The sequence below is a fragment of the Chiloscyllium punctatum genome, chromosome 4 (genome assembly GCF_047496795.1).
Source record: "Chiloscyllium punctatum isolate Juve2018m chromosome 4, sChiPun1.3, whole genome shotgun sequence".
In the NCBI taxonomy this organism is placed as follows: domain Eukaryota; kingdom Metazoa; phylum Chordata; class Chondrichthyes; order Orectolobiformes; family Hemiscylliidae; genus Chiloscyllium; species Chiloscyllium punctatum.
In genome coordinates, this window is record NC_092742.1 from 15153478 (window position 1) to 15171517 (window position 18040).

Sequence of the window (18040 nt, forward strand, 5' to 3'; positions counted from 1 at the left end):
GTCGATTCTCCTGTTCCTTGGATGCTGCCTGACCTGCTGCGCTTTTCCAGCAACACATTTTCAGCTCTGATCTCCAGCATCTGCAGTCCTCACTTTCTCCTCCCTTTTACCTTAAACCTAAGTCCCTTGACATTTCTATCCTGGGGAAAGGTCTCTGCCTATCCACTCTATCTGTGCCTCTCAGAATTGTTGTAAACGTCTATCAGGGTGCCCTGACTCTTTCAAGTGAAAACAAGCCACAATCTTGCTTCATAGTTAATACCCTCCAAACCGGGCAACATCCTGTAAAATCAATTCTATAACTCTCTTCAAAGCCTCCACATTCTTCTGGTCACGCAATGTGCACAATATTCCAAATGTGGCCGAACCCAAGTTCTGCACAGCTGCACCATCATTTGCCAATGTTTATACTCTATGCCCTGGCATAGATGAAGGCAAGCATACCATATGTCTTCTTCACCATCTTATCCACTTGTGGTGCTGTTTTCAGGGAACTGTGGACTTGTACACTCAGATTCCTCCATATGTTGGTGCCACTAAGGGTTCTGCCATTTGCTGTACACTTCTCTCCTGCACTAGACCTTCTCAAAATGGATCACCTCATATTTGTCCAGTTTAAATTCCATCTGCCATTTCTCTGCCCAACTCTCCAGCCTATTTTTCAAATCAACCTGTTCAGAGCTGTTATTACACACCCCTGGAGCAGGTGGATCTTGAATCTGGGCCTCCTGACCCAGGGGTAGGGACACTACCAGTGCACTACCATACAAGACACATAGTTCCAATGACCTGCTGTATCCTCTGGCAATCCTCCTCACTATTCGCAACTCCCCCAATTTTTGTGTTGTCCGCAAACTTACTAATCAGACGACCTACATTCTCCTCCAGATCATTTATATATTCTATAAAGAATGGGGTCCCAGCACTGTCCGCTGTGGGATACCACTAGTCACAAATATCCAGTCAGAAAAATAATTTCACTGCTACTCTCTGTCTTCTATGACCAAGTCAGTTCTGTAACCATCTTACCAGCTCACCACAGACCCCATTACAGTTCTGAGGAAGGGTCACTCGACCCACAACGTTAACTCTGATTTCTCTCCACAGATGCTGCCAGATCTGCTGAGCTTTCCCAGTGATTTTTGCTCCCATGTGACTTCACCATTTCTACCAGCCTACCATGAGGGTTCTTGACAAAGGCCTTGCTAAAGTCCATGTAGACAACATCCACCACCCTGCCCTTAATCATCTTTGTCACTTCCTCAAAAAACTCAATCAGTTTGTGACACACAATCTCCCCCCACACAATGCCATGCTGCCCACCAAGTCCATACTTTTCCAAATGTGACTAAATCTTGCCCCTGAGAATTTTCTCCAATAATTTTCCTATGACTGATGTAAGGCTCACTGGCCTGCAATTGCCCGGATTAGCCTTGCTGCTCTTCTTAAACGAAGAAGCAACATTGGCAAATCTCCAATCCTCAAGGGCCTCTCCTGTGACTAAAGAGGATACAAAGATTTTGCACAACGTCCCACCAATTTCCTGACCCACCTCCCTCAGCATTCTGGGATAGATTCCATCAGGTCCTGGGGACTTGTCTACTTTCATACTTTTCGGAACACCCAACACCTCCTTTTCTTCATTGACATGTTCCAAAATATCAACACACCCTTCCTACGACTCACCATTTATTATGCCATTCTCCAAAACAAGGTATTTGTTAAGGAACTCACCCACTTCCTCTGGGTCCCTGCAAAAATCCCCTCTTTGCCTCTGACTGGATCGACCCTTTCCCTAGCTACCCTCTTGCTCCTTATGCATGTATAAAAAAACACCTTGGGATTTACCTTAATGCTATATACCAAAGACATTTCATGGCTCCATTTTGCTCCCCTAATTCCTTGTTTGAGTTATTTCCTACCATTTTCCTACCTTCGAGGGCTCTGTCTGTCTTCAGCTTCCTAAACCTGTGTATGTCTCCTCTTTCTTCTTGACGAAGCTCATAGTTTCTCTTGTCATCCAAGGTTCCTGAATCTTGCCATCTTTATCCTTCATTTTCACAGGAAGATCCTGGCCCCGAACTCTAATGAATTGGCCTTTTAAAGATTCCCATTTGCCAGATGTGGATTTACCCGAAACAACCAACCCCGAATCTACATTCCCCAGTTCCTGCCAAATATTGTCACAGTTAGCCTCTCCCCAGTTTAGTACATTCACCCGACTTATCCACTCTTATCTATAAGTGACCTAAAACTTAGGAAATTATGGTCACTGTTCCTGAAATGCTTCCCCATTGAAATTTCAATCTCCTGGCCAGGATCATTTCCCAGTATCAGATTTAGTGTGACTCTTTTTTTTGTGAGACACAGTGAATGACACAAAGTGCATGAATCTTTATTCAATTTCCACCACCAGGAAGAAAGTGGCCAGTGACAAGCAGTGCCCTTCACATCAAAGGGCAATGCTGCGTGATCAAACGGTGAAGGGGAAGGCAGGGATTAAATCAAAATAGTCAGAGGGGGAAATAAAACACTCCACTCCCTGCGGTGCCCACGTCTCCCTGAACAGCTCGAGGGAGTTGGTGGACACCGCGTGCTCCTTTTCCAGGGACACCCAGGCTTGGACGTAACCGCGGAACAGGGACAGGCAATCGGCCCTAACGACCCCCTCCATAACCCGCTGCCCAGTTTATGGCCAGTTTGGCCAGGCCCAGGAGCAGACCCACGAGGAGATCCTCGGGCCTACCCTCCCCCCTCCGAACCGGGTGCCCAAAGATCATGAGCGTGAGACTGAAGTGCAGCCAAAAACAGAGGAGAAGGTTCTCTAGGAAACTAAAAAGGGAGTGCAAACGCTCACACCCCATATACACATGGTCCACGGACTCCACAGCATCACAGAACAAGCAGTTAGTGTGACTCCTTACCTAGATGGACTACATGTAATTGGATGCAACAAAAATTCCATCCACAAGGTGTTAGGTTCTTTACTCAGAGAGTAGTAAGGGCGTGGAATGCCCTTCCTGCAACAGTCGTGGTGTCGCCAACATTAAGGGCATAGAACTGGTCATTGGATAAACATATGGATGAAAATGGAAGAGTGTAGGTTAGATGGGCTTCAGATTGGTTTCACAGGTCAGTGCAACATCGAGGGCCGAAGGGCATGTGCGTGCTATACTGTTCTAACTATTGTATAACAAATTTCCTGAGACTGCCTTTAACAAACCATTCCCATCCTCTCTCCATACAAACTCCCATTTTGCAGCGAGAACAACCATTGGAATATGGTGAGGGCACAGGATCACACCAGTTACTGTCATTTACTGTGATTCCACACTGTAATCCGACAAGACAAGTCCACTGGGGCTGGTCCATCCCTCGTTGAAAAGACATCCACTAGTGGCGGGGTTATTAGAATTGGCAGATGCTCAAGCAGCCAGGAGTAGGGGAGTATAAAAACCACAAGAGCTGGAAGACCCAAGGGCAGAGAAAGATTCAAAGACATGGGTGAGATTTTACAAGAGGATGTGTTGATCGACCAGGACCCCACATACGTCAATGCATGGATGGGGCAATGGATGAATTTGACTTGGTGCGAGTTCCTTTACAGGTAACAGGATTTTCAATGAGCTCAAGCTTACGGAGGTGATAAAGTGGGACACAGCCTGGACAGTACAGTCTCTCATTAGAATCAGCTGGTAGAGACCGTGTTGGCAATACGATACCATCTTCAAAACAAAACTTCCAACTCACAGTTTCTTCGAAGAGACCATTCATTTTTGGCATGTCGATTTTCAACATGGCACAAGGGCATAGGACGGACACCGCACATTGCACACACATCAGACAAGTGCCAGCTGTGACCTCTGACCCATGCCCCCACCACCCACAATTCCCATTACCACTGGTTTCAATTCTACTTCGGTGGCAGTGAGCAAATCTTCCCCTTGTCCCATGTCTGCGCAGACTGTACACTGAGAGAATAATCCTCCACCCCTTCCTAACTGCAACACAAGCTTCAGCATCTATTTTCTTAAAGTCATCCTTGTAAAACAACGGCAATCTTTCTTCTGCAGACAATCTCCAATGAAAATCAACAAACTGAACCTGATTGAGGCTAGGAGCCAGGAGTGGGGTGGGAAGGGATTGCAGCCCAAGGAAATCCCAATGATTTTTTTTTAAGCCAGTCCGATTTGCTGACCCGATCTTTGAAGTATTTTGACGCACAAGTCCTGAAGGTAAGAAAACTGCCAAATCCCGAGCAACCCATTTCTGGGACTGCTAGTTGAAAACACCAAGCTCACTACAGACAGGACGTGGGGTGTTGTAGGAGCAATTTCCTGCAGCTGCTGGAATCTGTACTGAAAACAGAAAATGCTGGAGATCACAGAGAGTCAGGCAGCATCTGTGGAGAGTGAGAAAGCTAATGTTTCAAGTCTAAGCTTATGCTTCAAGTCAGCCCTGATGAAGAGTCATTGAGACTCGAAACGTTAGCTTGCTCTCTCTTTCCATGGATACTGCCCCACCTCCTTGGGGAATTTTACTTCTCTTTGGCAAGGTGTGGGAAGGTGAAAAAGAAGCTGTATTTTATTTCACTGAACAACTCAGAAAAGACAATGCTTTGTTCATTTTTAATTTAACACCAAGTTGCTCTTCTTCCACTATATTAACATCAATAGTGACTGAACGAATTGAATTGGCTTGATCACAAGGGACTGGAGATATTTGTTTCTTTAACTGGTATTCAGGGATCACAATACAATATTTCTCGCCCATTCTCCCCAGGAGAATCCAGACCTGATAGAATCATTCGAGACAATCAATCACTTGAGCTGACGAGGAGAGGTTTTGAGATCTTATATCTCCTAACACTAGTGGTCCAGCAACATTGCTGATGATGAAACCAGCACAATTAGATTGGGCTGTTGCTAAACAAGATTTGTTCCATTCATCACCAAGTCTTGTCAGTAGGGAGCGAGGGACATGAAAGTTAATTTCTGTGCAACTTCCAAATCAGAGCAGGCCGACCCACGATCGTTCTGTCAGGTCGGAAACGAGTTGGCCTGCAGTAATTTTTTTTGAGGAATGGATTGAAAAGACCATGAAAGAGGTGGTGACAACATGTTACTGATTACCATCAGGGTTACTCACTATGTGAAGCTGAAGGAAGTCTCCCAGACCAGGAGCGCTATCCACTCGCACCAGGATTGCATCTTTCACTGATGTGCTGAATCCAACAGCTAGGCGGTCGGTCCTCGTGCTGGGTCTGTCGTTGGCCGGCCATGTGTAGGTAATGACCCCACCTCCTCGGCCAAAAATGTATGTAGTACCAGCTGGAAGACAATAAGATATTCTATCAGCACTGTGCTTGGCACAGGTATCACAGATCACAGTATCCCAATTCACACGTATCCCAATTCACAGGTTCCCAGTTATCTTAGTTCACAGGTATCACAGATCACAGTATCCCAGTTCACACGTATTCCAGTTCACAGGTATCACAGGTTACAGGTTTCCCAGTTCACAGTTACCATAGATCACAGTTACCAGAGTCGTAGTGTAATCTCACCACAAAAGCTCAATGCTTTCACCTCAAAATTAAAAGGGAAACAATTTGCTCGCGATTTCCTCAAGATGCTTCCCGATTGGCCATTGTACCCGTTTCTGCTGATACAGCCACTGGTTTAACAAAATTACGCCAACCAATCAGGAGGACAGCCTGAGGAAACTCCCAGACATTGCTCAGGAATGGACAACACAGCCTGCGGAAACCTGGAAACAAGGGTTGGCTATTCAGCCCATCACATCTACTGTACTATTTAACATGATGGAGGCTGACCTTCTGTCTCAGTGACACACGCCCATTTTCTCTCCCCATAGCCCTTGACAATAAATGTTCAAATTTGAGACTTCAGACCCCCCACTGGCCTATGCTGATGTTTAAGTTTCATATGAATCACCTCCTTTCATCCCAACCTGAGTATCCATCAAATATCTCCATTTGAAAATAAAGTTGCCATTTTAAAAGAAGTGTTGAATATTTTTACCTGCTTTGATCGAACATATTAACTTTGATTGTACCTTTGGAGGTTTATGGCATGACCTCTAACTTCCAGTTGCATCTTTCCCTTGACCTCTCACCTCCAGTTGCACCCTTCCCCTGACCCCTCACCTCCAATCGCACCCTTTCTTGACATCTAACCTTCCATCTCATCCTTTCCCTGGTCACCTGATTCATTTGTCCTCACAGCACACTCTGTCTCTCTTCCCTGTCCAGCTGGGTATGAAGCCTGGTGATTTCATACCACAGTGAAAGATCCAAGACTTGCCCAAATAAACAGGAAAGAAATTCAGAAAACAAAAACACACATCTTTCTTGAAACAAATTACCGCAAGTTGCAGCAGTGGTATAGAATCAGAGAATCCCTACTTTATATGGACAATGAGAAAGTTCAAGACAGCAATTTAAAAAGTCAAGATTAGAATGGTGCTGGAAAAGCACAGCAGGTCAGGCAGCATCCAAGGAGCAAGAAAATCGACATTTCGGGCAAAAGCCCTAATTCAGGACTCTGATCTCCAGCAGTCCTCACTTTCACCTAGCAATAAAAAAAGCCTGACTGTCTTGGTACAGCTGGGTATCGAAGTCTCAGTTGAGGAGTTTAGCAAAGCTGTTCACTCACCTGTCGTGGTCAAATGTCCAGGTATTGATGCTTTACTGTCTGAACTTATCAAGTATGAAAACCAGCTTTCTTGCTGGTCAGACTGTAAACCTAAATCCACATTCCCATTTACCCCAGATAACTTTGCACCCCTTTTGCTTACCAAGAATCTAAACACCCTCACCATAAAAGTATACCAGGGCCATGTTTTCAAATCCTTTCACAAACAGAGTTTTAGATTAGATTAGATTACATTACATTACAGTGTGGGAACAGTTCAAACTTGAACAGAGAAAAATTAATCACCTTGTCTCTCAGGTGGCACAGTAGGTCAGTGGTTATCGCTGCTGCCTCACAGCACCGGGGACCCAGGTTTGATTCCAGCCTCAGGCGACTGTCTATGTGGGATGTCGCTGCCAAGTCTCAGTGGGGAAAGACCTCTGAAGTTAAATTGGGGGTCTGTTCAGTTATTGGACCCTCCTAATGCCTTAAGTGTATTTAAACATTGTATGTGTAAGAGGGTTTTTTTTTGGATAGAGTCAAACTCCAATGATTTGTTCTGAAAACCACAAATGCTGGAGATCAGAGTGGGTCAGGCAGCATCCATGCAGAGAGAGCAAGCTAACATGTTGAGTCGAGATGATACCTCATCATGTTTTGTTTGTTTTCTTGATTTGAAACTGTACAGAATGGAACTGCCTGTCTGCATAGATATATATGCAATTTTTTTTATGAATCAAGTATATTTTTGAAAAAAACAAGGACTGTCTGTATGGAGTTTGTGCGTTCTCCCCGTGTCTGTGTGGGTTTCCTCTGGGCGCTCTGGTTTCCTCCCCCAGACCAAAGATGTACAGGTTAGATGGATTGGCAATGCTAAAATGCCCATAGTGTTCAGGGTAGGTGGATTGGCCATGGGAAATGCAGGGTTATGGGGATAGGGCAGGGACTGGGTCTGGACAGGATGCTTTTTGAAGGGTAGCTGTGGATGAATGGTGTCCTTCCAAACAGTAGGGATTCTATTTTAAATTGGCAGCTCTCATTTATAATCTGTCACCCTTAAAAATTGGGATTCTTCCATCATAGGAAACATCCTCTTCCCATCTATCCTGTCAAAAGTTCGCAGAATCTAATATATTTTATTCAGACTACAACTTATTCTTCTCAGCTCGAGGAGATACAAGCTGAAACTGTCCAACATTTCCTCGTGAGTAATCCCATCCCATTTCAGGTAAAACTTCTCGGAACTGCTTCCAATGGTTTTTCACCATTCCATAACTTGCAACATAGAGTCAGAGATAAACAACATGGAAACTGAGCCTTAGGTCCAACCCGTCCATGCCAACCACAGATCTGAAATAAATCTAGCCCCATTTGCCAGCACTTGGCCCATATCCCTCTAAACCCTTCCTATTCATATACCCATCCAGATGCCTTTTAAATGTTGTAATTGTACCAGCTTCCACCACTTCCTCTGGCAGCTCATTCCATACATGCACCACCCTCTGCGTGAAATGTTGCCCCTTTGGTCCCTTTTAAACCTTACCCCTTTCACCTGAAATCTATGCCCTCTAGTTTTGGACTCTCTCACTCTGGGGGAAATAACTTGTCTATGTATCCTATCCATGCCCCTCATGATTTTGTAAACCTCCATAAGGTCACCCCTCAACCTCTTACGCTCCAGGGAAACAACCCCAGCCTATTCAGCCTCTCTTTATCGCTCAAACCCTCCAACCTTGTAACATCTTTGTTAATCTTTTCTGAACCCTTTCAAGTTTCACAACATCCTTCCTGTAGCTTGGAGACCAGAACTGAACTCAGTATTCCAAAAATGGCTTAACCAGCGTCCTATACAGCCGTAACATGACCTCCCAACTCCTGTACGCAATGTACTGACCAATAAAGGAAAGCATACCAAATGCTTTCTTCACTATCCAATCAACCTGTGACTCCATTTCAGGAAACTATGAATCTGCACTCCAAGGTCTCTTTGTTCAGCAATACATTACCATTAAGTGTATAAGTCCTGCTCTGATTTACCTTTCCAAAATGCAGCACCTCACATTTATCTAAACTAAACTTCATCTGTCACTTCTCAGCCCGTTGGCCCATCTGATCAAGATCCTGTCATAATCTGAGGTAACCTTCTTCACTGTCCATTACACCTCCAATTTTGGTGTCATCTGCAAATTTAGTAACCATACTTCCTATGTTCACATCCAAATCATTTATATAAATTATGAAATGAAGGAGACCAATACTACACACAATACCCCTGATGTGTTCTTAACATTGCCCTGTGTAACTGAAGCACAATTTCTCTATTTTTGTGTTCAATTGCCCTCATGATAAATGATGACATCCTATTCGCTTTCCAAGTAACTTGCAGCACCTGTGTACTAGCCATTTGTGTTTAATGCAACAGGATACACAGATCCCTCTGCATTGCAGAGTTCTGTAATTTCTCACCACTTAGCCAATATAATTCTTGTTTATTCTTCCTGTCAAAATGGATAATTTCACATTTTCCCACTTTATACTCCATCTTTGCTACTTACATTTGGCTTGAAGGGCTGAATGGCCAACTCCTGCACCTATTTGCCATGTTTCTACGTTAACCTATCAATAAATTTTGCATCTTTGTTGTGTTCTCTTTACAACTTACTTTCTGGCCTACCTCAGCATCATTGGCAAATCTGACAACCACACTTTCTGCCCCTTCAGTTGAGTCATTCGTGTAAATTGTAAGTAGTTGAGCTCCCAGCACACCATTCATTTAGTCTTACTCACCTGAAAGGGACCGGATTATGCCCATTCTCCAGTTCCTCAGCTAATCTCCTATCCATGCCACAATGCTAACTCATCAGCTTTTATTTTGCATGGTAATTTTTGATGTGGCACCTTACCAAGTGCCTTTAGAAGCACAGTACATCCACCAATTCCCCTTCATTCACTGCAAATGTTACTTCCTCAGAGACCTCCAATAGATCAGTCAGACATGATGGCCCTATCACAAAGCCATTTTGACTCTGGTTGAATGAATTGAACTGATTCAAGTGTCACTATAACCTCTTTCATACTAGCTCTGAACAGGCATTTAACACGCTTGCCTTCAGCCCTTTAGGTGCAGGAGTTGGGAAGTCATATTAAGTTTGTACAGGACATTGGTGAGGCGTCTTCTGGAGTACTTGTCCAGTTCTGGTCACCCAGTTACAGGAAGGATATTATCAAGCTGGACAAGGTTCAGAAGAGATTTACCAGGATGTTGCCAGGTATGGAAGGCATGAGTTACAAAGAAAGACTGGATGGGCTGGGACCTTTTATTCACTTGGAGCATAGGAGGTTGACAGGTGGCCTCATCGAGGTTTACGAAAACATGAGAGGTATAGATAGGATTAATGGCAAGTGTCTTTTCCCTGGGATGGGGGACATCATGATGAGGGTATATATTTTTAAGGTGAGAGGAGAGAGATTTGAAAAAGACATGAGGAGCAAATTATTTACACAGAGCGTTGTTTGCATGTAGAATAAATTTCCTGAGGAAGTGGTGGGTGCGGGCACAGTTACAATGTTAACCAACACTTAGATAAGTACATGAGCAGGAAAGACTTGGAGGGATATGGGTCAGGAGCAGGCAGGTGGGACTAGTTTAGTTTGGGATTATGTTCGGCAGGGATTGGTTGGACCAAAGAGTCTGTTTCTATGCTGTATGACTCCATACCTCCAGGACTATTGTTGAGCTAACCAGCCTGTAGTTTCCTTCTCTCAGTCTCCCTCCCTTTTTGAATAAAGGAACAATATTCATTATCCTTCAATGGGACTTTCCCTGGAGGAAGGGACTAGGCGAATTAAAATCAGTGCACAGTTTCACTCGTTCTTTTGAGTATTCATACAAACTCTTATTTTTAAAAATATGTTCGGCCAACTTTCTTTCCGACTCAAGCCTTTTTAAAAGTTTTTTTCTCTGTTTTATTTACATTCTGTCCAACCTTTTAATCTGCCATCTGTCTTGGCACAATTATATGCTTTCTAAAAAGGTTTGAGACTACCTGCGACAGCTGTGAAACATACATATTGTGTATTCTGAAACATCCCCTTAAATTTGTTACTGCATCTCTAATGGTCCATTGTTTAACTTAGTTTATCAATTCACTTTTGCCAGGACTACACTCATGCTCCTATAATTGTCCTTAGTTAAATCTTTAAAGATTCTGGTCTCCTTCCTATCAGAAGGATGTTGTGAAACTTGAACGGGTTCAGAAACGATTTACAAGGATGTTGCCAGGGTTGGAGGATTTGAGATATGAGGAGAAAGTGGGAACAGGGTGCTGAATTGGACGATCACCGATGATCATTTTGATCAGTGGAGCGGGCTGGAAAGGCCGAATATTGTAAAATCATTCACAGGATGAGGGCATTGTTGGCTCGGCCAGCATTTATTGTCCACTTCTAACTGCCCAGAAGATAGTTAAGAGTCAACCACATTGCTGTGGCGCTGGAGTTATATATTGTCCAGACCAGGTAAGGACGACAGTTTCCTTCACCAAACGGCATTTGTGAACCAGATGTGTTTTTCCCGACAATGGCTTTCATGGTCATTATTAGACTCTTAATTCTGGACTCGCTTTTTAAAATTGATTTCAAATTCCACCATCTGCCACAGCAGGATTCTGGATCCCCAGCACATTACCTGGGTCCCTGGATGAATAGTTCAGTGATAATATCACTTGGCCATCAGTTCCCCTAGCTGCACCGTTTCTTCCTGCTCCTATTTTCTCACTCGATGACCCAGCCTCGACAGTCCTCTATGGTAAAGTAGACCGCAGATTTGCTTCTTAGATTTGCATTCTGTCATGGTCTGTTTATCATTTCGTACATTAATACCTTTCTTTTTGGCCGTGGTTCTACACTTTTGATTTACCGCAATGCAGGTTCCTTCTCTGTGTTGTCCTCCCAGCTCAAACCAAAGCATCCATTAAGCACCTGTTTATTTCACTGAGATGAACCAATTAACTGCAAGTGAATCAGTGGAATGGCAGCCACCTTACTGCTGCACTCATTTACACAAGATTAACAAGTTAACTATAGGCCTGTATTCCTGCAAAGCAATAGTATTTCAAACCAGCGCCACACTTAATACACAACCTCATTAAAACCTGCTGCAGATGCCTTGGCTGAGGGAGGATTATTAGTACCCCGAACCTCTCAGTTCAACTTTGCATTCTCTTATGAGCCTAACTCTGTCACACAAAATAAAAACACCGTGCACTCCTGGTTTATCCCTGGCCAAAGCACCTCATGTCTCAGAAAGCACATCCTCAATATGACAACCTGCATTAACTTGGAAGAGGTAATCTGAAGGACAGATGCTATCGTACAAAAAGGGAAGCAGAAGGTAATAGAGCCAGCTGTCTCTGTTACAGACTGCGTTTGTGAGAGACAACAGCAAATAAAGACAGGACGTTTCAGCCTCCAGCTCTGTTTTAGCTACAGCAGCAAAAAAATGGATGATACAACAACAACCCACACCGTCATAGCACCTTTAGTATAGTGAGACATTTCAAAGTTCTTCCCAGGAATGCAGTCATAGCGAGAATTGACACCAAGGAAGATGCTAAGAAGGGTGGAGGTCAAAATGTTGTTCAGAGAAAGGTTTTAAGGAGCATCTGAAAGGGGAAGCAAGAGATGCAGAGAATGGAGGAGAGGTGTAGGGAGGTTATTCACAGCTTCAGGCTTAGATTGTCAAAACCGATGGGGAGGGAGATGAAGGGAGCCTGGGATTGACAAGGGGGAGGAGTTGGAGGTTAGAGTTGGATAAAGGAGGGGTAAGGCCATGGAAGAACTTGAGCCTAAAAGGAGAATTTGAGAATCGAAAGAACTGGATTCAGTTCATCTGGGTTGGGTGGGGTGGTGGGATGAGGAAAATATCAGTTAGACCCCAATCCTGCTATACAGTGACATCTTACATCAAGCAAGTCCAATAGAAATGTTAAAATGATCAGATAACTTTAACATCGCAGCACAATAACAACCTATATTTATAAAACTCCTTTAATGTAATGAAGCATTGTAAGGCTTTACACAGGGGAGGTGTGAAACAGAATTTGACGTTGAACCACATGAGATGATGTTAGAGCAGGAGTCAAAGGTTTAGTCCAGAGGACATCTTAAATAGGCAAAGAGAAATAAAGATCAGGGAGGTACTGAACTGGGATTTCCAAAGCCTGGCAGGTGAGCAGCTGAAGGTATGCCACCAATGGTGGGGAAACGAGGTCAAAGTTCAAGCAGTGCAGGTATCTGGCTGGGTTAGAATTACAGACAGCTACTGAGATGGGGAAGGCAAAGGTGGAGGAATTTGAAAAGCACTCATATCCCATGGATTAGTTTGATGTGTTCTGATTTGTTACGTGAGCAAATAGACCAGCTAGTCTGTGCTCACAGCTCCCACACAGAGATGTCTGGCCAATTTGTCTGGTTTTGGTTGTGGTGGGACATTGGCAAGGACACAGGGAACCTTCCGTCAAGGACAACAAGATCAAGCGTAGCGACAGAACCCCTTTGGGACGGGGACTCTTTGGTGTGGCCCACTCAGGTAAGTAACATAACACACCAGCAAGAGGAGGCTATACAAATCCTCAAGTGTGTTCTGTCATACGTTAGATCATGGTTGATCCTTGTCTGTCTGAGATCCATTGACCCAACGTAGTTCCTTGACCCTGAATGACATTGTAAGGGACATCCGGAATGAGCACATTTTCATGTCCGTTTATTTAGTCATTTATTTCAACTGTTCTGAGACTTCAGCACAATTTTCCCATTATGTTTCTTTCATTTCCTAACTCCAGCTTCAAGTCCACTTTGCACCATTGATAGGAATACATTCCCAATTCCTTTCAATCTTTTCAGCATTTGCTAAACATTGATTGGAAAGAAACTATTAATTTTCCCTTCATGGAGTTAGGTTATCTTTCTTGAATTTACAATTGATGCCAATGTTTTGCTTCAATTTTAAGCTCATTCATCCTTGCCCTGGACTTAACAATGGTGGACTTTCTTAATACCCAAGCGAACACAATGGATCTTGGCCATTGGCTAGCCTGAATGTTTCCCTTCCCTCCTCCAAGGACACTGAAGTCATTTATAGAGCATAACTGGAGACTAACTCAGCAAGAAAGCCTTCACAATGGTGGCCATCTTGGATGATCACTTTGACATTGGCAAAACACATTCCATTTATAATAACACTGCCTCATTCATAAAAGGCAATCGGGTAAAGTTTTCTGATTTGTATCGGTCAGTTTTACACTGAGCAACCTCAGCGTCTGGTTAACAAAACTATATTTCATTTGCCTTAACAACAAGCTATGATACCAATTAATTAGAACAGTTATTGGTGCACCCCTGATCATCAGACACCAGGGCACATACAGGGGGGATGTGGACCACTCTAACCAACAGAATGTCTATGCTCCTTGGAGAAAGGAGTTGACCAAAGTAAGTAAATGCCATTGCAAAAGAGCAGGAAATAAAGCATTAAGTCCACAGCTTCCCCAGGCAACCTACTCTCAAATGGTTTTCTGTTTATCCTGGTAAGCTCCCAAGGGAAGGTGTTAAAGGCTGTGTTTATTGCCAGTATCATCTCTTAGTGTCAAGCTAACTGTCCATGGACAGAGACACATCTTTGCAGTAAAATGTCTAAGTGTGACTCACTGAAATGAAAACATTACAGTATGGCAGAATTCTAAAGAATCCTATCCCAACATTTTAAAAGGCAAGGAGGAGGAGTTTTAAAAGGGATTGGAGCAGATTTTGTTTTCACCCAGTGGTTTTTGGGCATCTGTAATTTGACAGAGGCAGGACTCCTCAAGACATTGAAGAACTAGTTAGATGAACAATTAAATGCCAGAGCATACAAGGCAATGGGCCAAATGGTGGAAATGGGATGAGAATAGTTGATAACTGGTGTGATGTGGACATGATGGACCAAAGAGCCTCTTTTTGTGGTGTGACATCTCTATGACTAATTGATTTATTGACGAGAATTCATTAAATTTCCAGCACTGTGCTGTTCCAGCATTCATACAAGATCTGCTCCTGAAATATAGCACACTCAGGAAGACGGGGCAGATTGTACAGTGAAGGGTAACAGTGGCTAGCAATGAGTAGGGGACAATGGCAAGCAATGATGGTGAGGGGGTTAATAGTGGCTATGGCAGTGCCACCCTCTATGCTTTCATAGGCATGTGGGGTAGATGACTACAATGGCAGCCATCTTGGATGGCCACCATGACTAAGGCAAGACTCATTCCATCTATAGAAACACTTTATGATTCGCAAAAAGCAATCGGGTACAGTTTTTAACCAATGTCACCCTGTTCTGTTCTGTTGAAATCCACAGAAATTATTCTTTATTGCCTTCCACTGCAGTAATACAGGACCACTGTGTCTCATATGAACAGAAGCCTGAAGAAATAGAGACATATTGTCACTAGACTAGTCATTCAGAGGTGAGGTTAAAGTAATAATGTTCTGGCTTCAAATTCCATTGCATCAGTTTGAATTGAGTGAATAAAATTTGAAAGTAAAAGCTCAGCCCAACTACAATGACCGGGAACCGACAGCATTAAAGCCCATCTGGTTCACTAATCACTTTTTTAGAGAAGGAAATCTGCTGTCTTTATTTGGACAGGCCTTCAAGTGATTCCAGGCCCACACCAATGTGTTTAACCTCTAACTGCCCTCTAAAATGGCCCAGGCAGCCAATCAGTTCAAAGGCAATAAAGGATCAGTCACAATTTCTGCCCTTGCCAGTCATATTGATACCCATGAAAGGAGAGAAGGAATGTAATTTGTGTCCCTTTTCTGTGAGCACCATGTTCTTTGCGAACACATGTTGGCAAGAGAAAGTACAGAAAAGGAACTGGAGAAAGGAGTGCCAGCGATCTCAAAGCCAAGGGACCAATTCCTTCTCCCAGAAACACCGAACAAATGTGTAGTCAGAGATGTGGGGAATTCCTGATGAAGGGCTCTGGCCCGAAACGTTGATTCTCCTTCTTCTTGGATGCTGCCTGACCTGCTGTGCTTTTCTAGCAACACACTCTCAACACAGGGTTAGGGTCAACTCCTTGCTCTGGCAGACCAACAAGTCTCAGGCAGACCAAACAGCATCTTTCACCAAAGTTGATAGTCTTTCTCTGGGTTATTAATTCCCGTCATGGTGTCCTCTAAGTCAAATGACCAACAGGAGTCTTGAACCTTCAGGTCTCTCAACATTTCCCTTTCAGGGAAATGATCTCAGGCTATATCTCCCTATTATAAAATGGAACCCCAAGTTCTGAAATCCCTGTTGTCACTTGGGTTTCAAACCCTCAAGCAAACACATCAATGATCTTCCAAACAGACCATTTGTTAGATCATATTTACAATATAATATGCAATGTGCTGAAGGTGATTTGCAAGTTGGAATAATTTGTTTCAACTACAACTCACATGCCCTCGAGCTGTAGCTGAACTTTAATTGGCTTTGTTAAAGCCATTGTCGCCTTCACCAGAAACATTTAGTACACCGATCGACATTTAAACAAAAAAAAGCACAACCCAAGCCTCAACACATTCATTCTCTGTTTATCAAACATCAGTGCCCCTCGTCAAGCCAGTCTTGATTTTAAAATTCCTCTCTCTGTTTCCAAATCCCTCCAACACCTTTGTGCCATCTTCCTACCCCAGCTCTGAAATCTCCTCCAGTCTCACAATCCTCCAAGAGCCTTGTGTATTCACAACTGGTGCATTCCTTAATTGCCTCGACCCTGGGCTCAAAGTTGATCTGTCTACATGTCGCCATCTCTGATTTAGATTTAGATTTATTGAATGTTATCACTTGTACCTTGGATCACTTTTAAGACACTCCTCACAGTCAACCTCACTGGCCAAGATTGGCCACCTGACCTCATACCTTTCTGTTTCATTAGAGATCACAATTTGCTTTATCCTGCTCCTATGAAACACCTCCATTACATTAAATACACTACATCAGTATCATCTGTTGTTGACCTTTAAGTGTATAGGACAGCAATGGAGGGCCGTTGAGTCTATTCGATGTTGAGAACGTCAGTTTTTTTTTATTCAGGAATTCCTGATGAAGGGCTTTTGCCCGAAACATTGCTTTTCCTGTTCCTTGGATGCTGCCTGACCTGCTGTGCTTTTCCAGCACTATTCTAATCTTGACTCTAATCTCCAGCATCAGCAGTACCCACTTCCACCTTGTTTTTTTTTATTAATGAGGGAATCAAGGCTATGGAGAAAAGGCAGGAAAGTGCAGTTCAGGATTATCAGATCAGCCATGCTCTCATTCAATGGCAGAACAGACTTGATGGGCCAAATGGCCTATTTCCGCTCCTACATTTTACGGATTGTCCCCCAGAGTGGGATAGAAGTCAATGATGATAGCTTGTCCATTGCCTCAGTACATCTTGCCCATTTAGGAAACAACTGCTTCTGAGAAAAAAGCAAATATCGTGGATTCTGGAAATTTGACGTATATCAGGTATTGGTAAGAAATTTGGGGTGTTTGAAGTTTCGAGAAATCCTGCTGAATGTAAACCTGCACCACCGCCTTGAGCGTGGGTGGTCTCCATTTTTGTTGTTGACCACAGGAGATAGGTTATGTGTTGGTATGTCTCCAACTCCAACACACTGGTGCAATACAAGATCTCTCTAGCTTGATCCCTTACTCCCAGTTATGAGTTGTAGATTAGGAAACAAAAAAAAACATTATGGGGTGCATTGTTGAGGCTAACAAAATCAAGTACAGCATGTCACGACTGGAAAAAGAAGGGGAAGTCGACTTTTAAAGTGATCGCTTTTTGGGAGGGGGTTAGTCTGTAAAAATGGGGTTTCCAATTGACCTGAGTCAATTTATAAGCCACAATCTGCAGCAAAAATGCAGATAGAAGGTTCTGGAAACAGTCAGCTGGTCAGGCGGCATCTCAGGAGTGAGAAATCTGTTTCTCTCTCTCTCTCTGTCCTCTGACACTGATGTGGCGTTTCTTGTTCACTTTCTTAATAGATGCAGTCTTTTTGTCTTGACCCAGCAATCTATCCTAACTGACCCATCCTTGTGCGAAGGCAGAGTTCCTGTTATTCAAATAACAGGAGATATTCCTTCTTCTGACTCTGTTTTAATATGATGGCAAGGTCTAGACACAAATCACTTCAGGTTCATAGAATCGTAGAATCGCTACAGTGCAGAAAGAGGACATTCGGCCCACTGGGTCTGCACTGACCCTCCAAAGAGCGTGAATAGAGAGTTGTCACTTGTCCCTCCTTGGCCAGTCTCAGGGCTTTGTAGGACTCTGTGGTGAAGGATTAGCCACAAATAGGTTTCAGAA

General features: G+C 43.5%; 1 protein-coding gene across 31 annotated transcripts in view; it reads right to left on the reverse strand.

Moving 5' to 3' along the window:
* nrxn3a (neurexin 3a) overlaps positions 1-18040 on the reverse strand; it is a 2037428-nt gene that overhangs the window by 395928 nt on the left and 1623460 nt on the right. For all 31 annotated transcript variants that reach the window (XR_011960408.1, XR_011960407.1, XR_011960406.1 and 28 more), the window contains one exon: positions 5149-5330. Coding sequence is in view for 27 of the 31 variants with exons in the window: in XM_072568150.1 (XP_072424251.1) it covers positions 5149-5330 (182 nt within the window). In the remaining 4 variants the exon portion in view is untranslated. The remainder of the gene's footprint in view (positions 1-5148; positions 5331-18040) is intronic.